The following is a 10,000-nucleotide window of genomic DNA, read 5'->3' as shown; positions in this document are numbered from 1 at the left end:
GATCCTACGCCTCCGCGGCAACGCTCGGGTCGCTCTGGAATTCCGCGTCTCTCAGCTCCCACAACAAACACTATTCAGGTAAAGTTGCTCTCTCTCTCTCTCTCTCTCTCTCTCTCTCTCTCTCTCTCTCTCTCTCTCTCTCTCTCTCTCTCTCTCTCTCTCTCTCTCTCTCTCTCTCTCTCTCTCTCTCTCTCTCTCTCTCTCTCTCTCTCTCTCTCTCTCTCTCTCTCTCTCTCTCTCTCTCTCTCTCTCTCTCTCTCTCTTTCGCACTCTCTCATTTTTTCTTTGCTTTCTTGTTGAAATAAGTATCTCTTTGTGTTTTGTTTCTCTCCGTCCCTGTTTCTTTCGCTGACCGCGCCCCTGCCCCTCCTCCCCCAGCCGGCCCGATGCCCCTGTCCCCCGAGAAGCGCGACGAGCCCCTGAACCTGTCCTTGAAGAGCTCGCGGCCCACGAAGGCGGCCATTTGGTCTCCTGCGTCGGCGCTGGAGCAGGAGGAGAAGGAGGAGTCCCTGCCCTCCCCCACAGGCCGCCTCAGCCCCATGGACTCGAGTGACTGCGAGGCGCCGCACGCCTTCCACGACGACGCCTGCAGAGACCCCCGCGCGCCCCCGCTCGACCCCTTGAGCCTCCGCCTGGGCCTGCGCCAGTACGCCGACTTCGTGGTCAACCTGCAGGGCCTGGCGACGCGGGACAAGGAGACGGAGAGCCCCGTGGCGCCGCGCGACGAGGGCCTCTCGCCGTCGTGGTGCCCGTCCGTGTGGCCCTGGGCGTCCGTCTACCGCGGCGCCGACGTCTACACATGCCACCACTGCTCCAAGTCCTTCAACTCGCCGCTCAGCCTCGACGTGCACGTCAAGAGGACGCATTCGCCTGCCGCGCAGCACAAGGCCGGCGCTGACCTTTCCGACAGCGAGAAGATCCTGCCGCCGCCGCCCAGCCTCATCCCGATCTCCAGCGCCAGGACAGAAAAGACGTTCCAGGTAAGGGCGCTTCTCTCTCTTGGCTTTTCGTCGGCCGAAAAAGTCGATTCTTTGAATCATTCAGCGAGCCGATTTGCCTTTTATAAACAGAAAACTTTGTCATGATACTTGGATGTATATCCCCTATATGAATAAACACACACACACACATATACACACACACACACACACACACACACACACACACACACACACACACACACACACACACACACACACACACACACACACACACACACACACACACACACACACACACATACACACTCACAGATGCATACACATTACACATGTATGTATGAACTATATATTTTACACAGTAATATATTTGTTAGTTAAGAACCGCGAAAACCGGTTCTTGCACGCTAACCGCCCCCTCTCTCCCGCAGTGCAAGCAGTGTGGCAAGTGCTTTAAGAGATCATCCACACTCTCCACCCACCTCCTCATCCACTCCGACACCCGGCCATACCCGTGCCAGTACTGCGGAAAGCGCTTCCACCAGAAGTCGGATATGAAGAAACACACGTACATCCACACTGGTGAGTTGATATGAGGTTTGTGGATAGATGGATGGATCGAGAGAGAGTGAGTGAGTGGGTGAGTGAGTGAATGAGTGAGTGAGTGAGTGAGTGAGTGAGTGAGTGAGTGAGTGAGTGAGTGAGTGAGTGAGTGAGTGAGAGTGAGAGAGAGAGAGAGAGAGAGAGAGAGAGAGAGAGAGAGAGAGAGAGAGAGAGAGAGAGAGAGAGAGAGAGAGAGAGAAAGAAAGAAAAAGAGATAAAGAGAGAGAGAGAAATTTTAAAAGATCGATAAGTCCATACCCACCGCATAAAAAAAAAAAAAATCTGCCCGGGCCTCTTCCAAGCGAAGCAGACCAGCAGACAGACCGACAGACCTACTCTCCTTTCCTGCTTCTTCTAACCTGATTGTTAAGCAGATATTTATGGGCATTATCCATTGCAGCGCCGAGTGTCCGCCCATGCAGCCAAACAGTGTCCTAATTGCCTCGTCATTAGGCAGACCAATAAACAATATGCAAATAGAGAGAGGACGAAAAAACATTGTTTACCCACGGGCGCATATCAGGACTCGGGGTGTGACGCCCACTTCGTTTGATTCTATCAAGTATTCATCTTGAGTGCTTTCAAGTTTGTGGATATTTCATCAATCATTCACAGGATTGGTTCATGTCGGGGACCAGTAACGACGGAGAACATAGGTTTGCACGAGTCCCGAGTCAGGCAGCGGAAGGGAAGGGATTCCTCGAAAAGAAGGAAACAAATACGAAGGAAGTGGAGGGAATGGATCGCAGAAAATAGGATAGATATAATTTGGGTGATCCTTCTGCATGCAACGAGAATGCAAAAAATAATGAAATGATAATTTGGGTGATCCTTTTGCATGCAACGAGAGGGGGTGGGAGACGCGGCCACGAAAGGAGGACAAGTGCTTTAAGGGACGAGAAATGACAGGGGCCGGTGAGTGGAGGGTGCTTGGGAAGGGCGTGGCAGACTGGAGTGCCGTCGGGGGAAGGGGGGGGGGGAGGAAGAGGAGGAAGAGAAGGGCGGTGATAAGAAAGGATACTCGGAGTGAAAGACAGTCAGAGACAGGCTGAGGCATGTTATATATTTGAAAAGCAAAGCATATATATATCCCTAAGAGAGAGCCAGACAATCAGAGAAAAGAAGAATGATAGAAGAGACGAATAAATGACAGAGGAAGAAGAGGAGGGAGGGGGGAGGGGTTCCGTCCGGCCGGGAGCTCCAACGTAACCCGATATTGATATTTCATCGTTCACAATTAGGCTTTCGATGGAACGTTCTCGGGCTTCGACGCGCGACGGCCATTTGTCAAGGCGTTTGTCCTGAAAGACTTACGTGGCAGCGCACACCCCGCCATTGTCACGCCTCACCTACCCTCTCTCCCTCCCACGCTCCCCTCCCTCCCTTCGCCCGTCCCCTTTAATACTTCATCCCTCCCTTCATTCATCGCTTCGCACTCCCTTCGCTTATATTTCTTCTCCCTCTTTTCTTCATTTTTACACATCCCTCCCTCCCTCTTCCCTCCCAGCTCCCTCTTTCCCTCTTTCCTTCCTTCCCTCCTCCTTCCTTCTTTCCCTCCTCCTTCCTTCCTTCCTTCCTTCCCTCCTCCCCTTCTTCCCTTCTTATCTCCTTCCCTCCTTCCCTCCTTCCCTCCTTCCCTCCTTCCCTCCTTCCCGCCTACCTCTTTCCCTCGTCCCTTTCCATCCCATGCTCTCTCCCTTCCCTTCACTTCCTCCCTTCATTACTCCGCCCTAGCTTCTCTTTCTATCTAGTCTCCCCCTCCTCCATCTCCCTTCCCTTCCTCCTTCCTCCCCCCCTCCCACCGCCCCTTCCCTCGTTTCTACAAAGATTTGTAGCCCGTCGCATGAAGGATTTTATCGAGCGCCAGTCCTTGAGGAGTTAAACGGAGTATTGAATGCAGAATATTTATGCTTTATAGGGTTTCATTGTGTAATCTACGGTCGTTATGGCGGACAATGAGTCGGTCTCAGAACACACACGCCCGCAATGGGTGGGGATTTATTGCTCTCCGGAGGGAGGGGAGGGGAGGAGGAAGGGAAGGAGCAGAGTGGAACAGAAGAAGGGAGAAGAAGGGAGGAGAAGAGGATAAGGAAGAGGACGAGAAGAGGAGAGAGGAGAGGGAGTAAATGCTAAAGAATAGTGTGAAGAGAGGAAAGGTAGAGGACGAAGAGTGAGGAAGTGGAAATGAGCGAAAAAAAAGGTATTTATCTCTATATGAGAGATATATACCCACCCCCTTTTCACGCCTCTCCCTCCCTTCGAACTTCTCTCTTCACCCTGATCCTCTCCCTTGAACCCGAGCTGTCACAAGCGGTGAAATAAATCGACACGGTGTTGTAATTCAGTCATCTTCTCATTACCGACGGCTGTTACGGCTTTGTGCCTCGCCAGAGAATGCCAGAAATAATGATCGCAAGAAAAATATGAAGTGTGAGCGTGAAAATAGCCCTCAGGGTTGTTTTTATGATGTTAGGGAGGTTAGCGTAATTCCTCGCTTTAGAGTTTATGGATAATCGTGCTGGAGGTTGAAGGGTTGGAGAGTTGAGACACGGTCGCCCCCCCCCCCTCTCTCTCTCTCTCTCTCTCTCTCTCTCTCTCTCTCTCTCTCTCTCTCTCTCTCTCTCTCTCTCTCTCTCTCTCTCTCTCTCTCTCTCTCTCTCTCTCTCTAAGTCACTCTCTCTCTCTCTTTCTCTCATTCTCTCAATCTCTCCCCCTTCCCGTCTCTCCTTTCCCCTTCCCTTCCCTCCCCCCTCCTCGCCACAGCCTGACGATGCAATTATCGACCTTGCTGAACAACAATAGGCTTAAGCTCAAATGAACCGAGCTAACCGATAGCCTATAGCAGTGTCGGGTGGGGGTTGGCGGGGGAAGTGTTATATAGGTGGGCGTGAGAACCGTAAACGAGGGCGTGGCAATGTTTGATGTTGGAAATATGTTTGTGTGTGTGTGTGCGTATGTGTGTGAGGGGGGGGGGTGCAGGTGTCTGATGGGTGCAATAAACTTATGGTGACTAGCATCCAGGTGATTGTTTTCCACAAATTTTCAAAGAGAATTCGATGTACGACTTCGGAAGCACATCTGTTCGATAGTGTGTGTGTGTGTGTGTGTGTGTGTGTGTGTGTGTGTGTGTGTGTGTGTGTGTGTGTGTGTGTGTGTGTGTGCGTGCGTGTGTGAGTGTGCGTGTGCGTGTGTGTGTGTGTGTGTGTGTGTGTGTGTGTGTGTGTGTGTGTGTGTGTGTGTGTGTGTGTGTGTGTGTGTGTGTGTGTGTGTGTGTGTGTGTGTGTGTGTGTGTGTGTGTTTGATATGAATATACACCGGCATGTGTATTTTTTATTTTTCATATGAATATATAATGGATACAAAATGGATGCCCTTCTGCACCTTCTGCCCTTCCCCTTCCCCTTCCCCTTCCCCCCTCCCCCTCTCCTCCCCCCTTTCCCTCCCCCCTCCCCCCGTCTCTACTCCAAGTCAAGATTAATCGCCCGGGGCAGAGTGCCTGCCTGAATCATTCATAACGTCTACTTGACCAATGAATTGCTCTGCTCATTACAGCATTGTTTGCCGTCGTAATGCTCTGCTGTATTAATGACCCTCATAACAGTGCGTTTTATGGCCGGATCATTATTGGATTGGAGTGGGGTGGGGGAAGGGGGGAGGGAAGGGGGTTAAGTGGGGGGAGGGGGCTAAGAGAGGGAGGGAGCCACTTCTCGTTGACAAACGAAAATTCTTATCGCCTTATTATTATTATTATTTTTTTTTTTATCATTATTATTTTTTATTTTTTATTTTTTGCCTCGACAAAATCAGGTCGGAACCTTTCTTATCTCCACTCGCCCGTGCGCCCGCACGCCTCAATACACGCTCCCGCCGGCAATTATCTTAATTATGCACACTCGATAGTCTATCAATAATGCAAGCGCACTAATTGTTCCTTCACCTGCACCTCCAAAGCGCGGCAAATCCGAGGAGACATGAAGGTGCCCTTATACAAGCGGTCGTTTGGTCGATAATCTGACGCAAGTACGTTGAGACATGAACCATCTCGTGTTAGTCGGTTACGGTATTACATGGAGCTGCTGCTTGTTATGTGTGGGACGTACCTGTATGTGAGAGAGAGAGAGAGAGAGAGAGAGAGAGAGAGAGAGAGAGAGAGAGAGAGAGAGAGAGAGAGAGAGAGAGAGAGATTGTAAATGAGTGAGTGAATGAGTGAGTGAGTGTCTACGCGTATCTTTTGTGAGAGAAAGTAAAATGAGAGCAAATCATATAAACGAAAACGAAGACTAGGAAGAGAGAAAAAAATAAAAGATAAAACCGCTGTGCCTATATATCATTTAATACGCAAAACATTAAAGCACCTGATTTCCACGACTGGCCAATCCTTGTCAAGCGTGACCTCGTACTCGAGCGCCAGCGTCACACTTCGCAAATACAGGTTCGCACACTTAGATGGCGACTTCGTTTGCCTTCTAAACATCGCCTCTTCAGAGTGTTTACAGAGTTCGGGAGCATTTAAGAGAGAGAGAGAGAGAGAGAGAGAGAGAGAGAGAGAGAGAGAGAGAGAGAGAGAGAGAGAGAGAGAGAGAGAGAGAGAGAGAGAGAGATCAATACAACATTGTCACCTTCTGTAATGCTGTCACGTCGAAGTGTCAACAGAGGGCAGCACTGTAGACCGGTCTCTTTCTGCCTTCATCGCCATGCTTGGTAGATGACCAAGGATTTTATCATAGGATGTCACTTTACAGTATTTTTAAACGCCAGGCATTTTCATAATCCCTTTTCTTCCATCGCAGACCCCCCCCAATCCCCCTCCCCCTCCTCCTCCTCCCACCTCTTTATTTTATTATCTCTCTCGCCGGGGAAGTTTAATAAGAGCAATATCCAACCGGCGATGAATTATGCCCCTAAGATATTTTCGACTTAATTGCGCCTAATTCCATACTTTGGTTTGACTGACAGGTTGATCTACCCCCGAAGGATCATGAAGTTGCATCATTATGTCTTGCATGATTATTCCTTGCATAATAAATCACCCATTCTGAGGCTGTTATTCTCGTTGGTGTTGTTATTTTCTCTGCTGTCTTCGCTTAATGAGTTAATTCATTTCGTTTTCTTCCTCACACATTAAATCACCCTCGCGGACATCTCCGCGTTCTATTTTGTGTTTTTGTTTTATTTAGATCTTTCCGTTACTCTTTCTGGTGAACGAGTTTCTTAATGGCTTTCCTCTCTCCCCGGCAGGCGAGAAGCCCCACAAGTGCGTGGTGTGCGGCAAGGCCTTCAGCCAGTCCTCCAACCTCATCACGCACATGCGCAAGCACACCGGCTACAAGCCCTTCGCCTGCGGCCTGTGCGACAAGGCCTTCCAGCGCAAGGTGGACCTCCGGCGCCACCGCGAGTCCGTCCACCCGAACTGCGAGCATATTCCGCCTCCTCCGCCACAGCCCTTCCCCGCGCACAACAACCTCGAGGCCAACAACAACATCGACAGCAGCAGCGACAACAACAACGATACGACGGCCACCAATAACAACCCTTCGTCGGAGTTGGAAGCCTCGGCGACCAGCGAGACGGTCCTGGTCACGCAGATATAGGCCTCCGGTGCGCGAGACGGGGTTGTGTCCCTCAGTGTACGGTCAGAGAAGAACCTCCCCAACCCCACCGCAGCCTTCGCAGAGTGGAGTGGGAAGAAGTGTATATAGACATATACATATAGATGAAGGTGTCTACTATCACGCTAACGTATTCTGACAGTGTACTTAAAGTGTTGACCCATGCAGTGCCCGGTGGTGGCGATCACACCGCTGTACCACAGTATTGCTCAAGGGCACAGTACACGGTTTTCGCACTTGGTGTGGGTGTTACACCTCGTATACACACGTATGTCTGTGAGTATGTGTGTGTGTGTGTGTGTGTGTGTGTCTGTAGTGTATGTATAATGGTGTGTACAGAGAGGGCCCGCGACGTCGCCAGGGACATGCCGAAGGAAATGTGGCACTCGACGTCGGCGGGCACTGTAGCTAAGGAGATATATGTATTCCTTTAATTTTATTTTTTGTTGAGTTGGATACTTTCGAAGCGTCTCGAAACTCTAGAATCTCCGTCGGAGACTTGACAAGTTTCTTGCCTGAGTCGGGATACGCGTTATACTTAATCTTCGTTACCTTGTCCTGACTCGTCTCCAGAACAAGAAGATGAGGCGATGACCTATCGGTGCCCGGCCTCGGACGATGGCCTGGGCACGCACCGGGACAGTCTCGTAGTCATTTGCGAGGTACAAATCCTTCAGTATTAGATAGAAGAAACAAATCCGAGAGGACCGAACCGAAGTGTGAGTTCGTCATCTTAGTATGGGACGCTTGCGCTCACATCCTGCGGTGGTCATCCTTCGGGTCTGAGGGAAAGACGCAAGAAACACCACTGAGCCCTCCGGACGGTGCCGTCTTGGAGCAGCGTTCATCGGCCACGAGGAGTCACTTCCTTCTGTGAGGACACGGCGTTCCGATCTCCCGAAGCTGAAGGGACGAGCCTCAGCCGCGCCAAGCATCCCCGGACAGAGAACTCCTTCGTCCTTGGCTCATTCATCATGACTCCTTGCACACGGTCGCCGGAACCACGAAGACCCACCTCGCTGCCTTGGCTGTGGAAGAAGAACCAGGGGGACAGAGAGCACCAAAGACCCCCCTGGATCCCGAACCACCAGTGGCCCAAAGGTCCTGCCGGACACCGCACGAAGGATGCGGATCTCGGTTAGCGACGCTGGCCGCACGAAGCGACCGCAGACGGGAAGGAACCAAGCGCCGGCTAGTGTGGCCGCAGCGCAGGACGAACACGCAGGGCCAGTGATGTGACTTGCGTGGCAGTTCCTCGTCACACAGTTAGGGACTAGTCAGTTAGCATCAAACCAAAGTAAGTTGTAAGTCAGCCCTATTTAACATGGTGAACTAATGACAGTGAATTGTATTAATTAGGTTTATTATTATGTTTTCTCTTTCTCTTTCTTTTTTGTGGTTATGATGATCATTATCAGTTCTTTGTGTTTTTCTTTGGTAGAGCCGAGTTAAGTGTCAATAAATCAGTTATTTAAGTCTTTGCAAGCGACGCCTCTTGACTATTGAAGAAGGTGCAAAAAGTGTGCAAAACTGGAGGAGTCACTCCTGTGTAGAGAGACTTTTTTGTAAGAAAATGATGAGAAAACAGGAAAAAGACACTGTGCATTGAACAGTATAAATTATACGTAAGGAAAAAGATGTTACCGCCGCACCTTTCCAGTCCGTCCACAAATGATTCATGTATTTAGAAATGCCTTATCTATATATACATATATATAAAATCATACCTATAGGCTTATGTTTGCCATCGTGTTGTTATCGTAATCACGGTTAATAGTACTATATTTTGTATATACATGCACGGAGACGTTGTAACCGAGCGTTCACGCTGTGCCTTCATGATAAACCGTAGCCGTCCACGTCAGTGCCTTGATGTACGGGGACGCAGTGCCACGACAGCCCCGCCCACCGCCTTTCCCGCCCACCCTTCATCACCCAGCTCATCTCCCCCTCCCACCCTCCTTGTCACCGATCTCCTCCCCCCATCACTCCCCCATCTCCATTTCCCACTACCCCCCTCCCCCCACCAGGGGAGCTGGCGATGGTCGCTCTGTAGAGTCGAGAAGCGAGTGTCTGAAGCCCTACCATGTTCTTTTGGTTGGACGCTTCTGGAAGTTGGTTTTGTTCTGTGCTCCCGTTTCATGCTCGTTGTTCCTCTCCCTTTTCTTTCCAGTATCTTCCATATGTACATCTATCGCTCCGTTCATTGCGTTTAACAAGATCGTGATTGAAATTGTAAGTTGCAGATCAAGAAATGTGAATCATCGTCGGAATGGAGTTACTGTGGATGTTGTGTTGATGTTTACCCCCCTCTCTTCCCTCCTCCCTCCCCCATCCTCCCTCCTCCCTTCCCCCTCCCTTAGTTTCTTCCCCCTCCCTTCCTCCCAACACGGTGCCAAAACAGTGCCAGGTCCGGAAGGCCACAGGGGGAGGGGAGGGGGATGGGGGTGAGGTAAAAAGGAGGAGAAGGAGGAGGAGGAGGCAACTGGCATTGAATTCGTGATCGCCAGGGTTTCCTAGATGTTGCAGAGCTGTTGCAAAATATAAGAAAATATAAAACCGACCAATGTGAAGGCACCAGCGGCTTTGCTTCTCCGCGTAGAGCCACCTGATTTGTTGACGCCCAGTTCACCTGCCGCTGTCTGTGACAAGCTTCACCCTCGAGCTTCTACGCCTCGCAGAGGATGTCAAGCAAACGTAAAGGAAAACAACTACAAAGACAAAAGGAACTGCAACAAAGGATCAAGGTCGCTGGTTAGATAGGAAGCATTGAGTCAGACGCGAACATTGTACAGCGAGTGTTTCTTGTATTTTTGGGCTCATGTGTTGTAAATATTGAACTTTTCTTTT

The 10,000-nt window shown here is 50.4% G+C and overlaps 1 protein-coding gene across 1 annotated transcript in view; it reads left to right on the top strand.

Moving 5' to 3' along the window:
- Positions 1-7,977, top strand: part of sens (senseless) — a 49,336-nt gene extending 41,359 nt beyond the window's left edge. Inside the window, exons 3-6 of the mRNA XM_043010864.2 lie at positions 1-78; positions 379-980; positions 1,370-1,520; positions 6,780-7,977. The exon at positions 1-78 is cut by the window's left edge and continues 123 nt beyond it. Of these exons, the coding sequence (XP_042866798.1) occupies positions 1-78; positions 379-980; positions 1,370-1,520; positions 6,780-7,132 (1,184 nt within the window). The 3' untranslated portion in view covers positions 7,133-7,977. The remainder of the gene's footprint in view (positions 79-378; positions 981-1,369; positions 1,521-6,779) is intronic.
- Positions 7,978-10,000: the final 2,023 nt, after the last annotated feature.

Source organism: Penaeus japonicus, unplaced genomic scaffold, assembly GCF_977035675.1.
Source record: "Penaeus japonicus unplaced genomic scaffold, GWHDUDI00000001_assembly GWHDUDI00000022, whole genome shotgun sequence".
NCBI classification, from domain to species: domain Eukaryota; kingdom Metazoa; phylum Arthropoda; class Malacostraca; order Decapoda; family Penaeidae; genus Penaeus; species Penaeus japonicus.
This window is presented reverse-complemented; position numbering and strand designations above follow the sequence as displayed.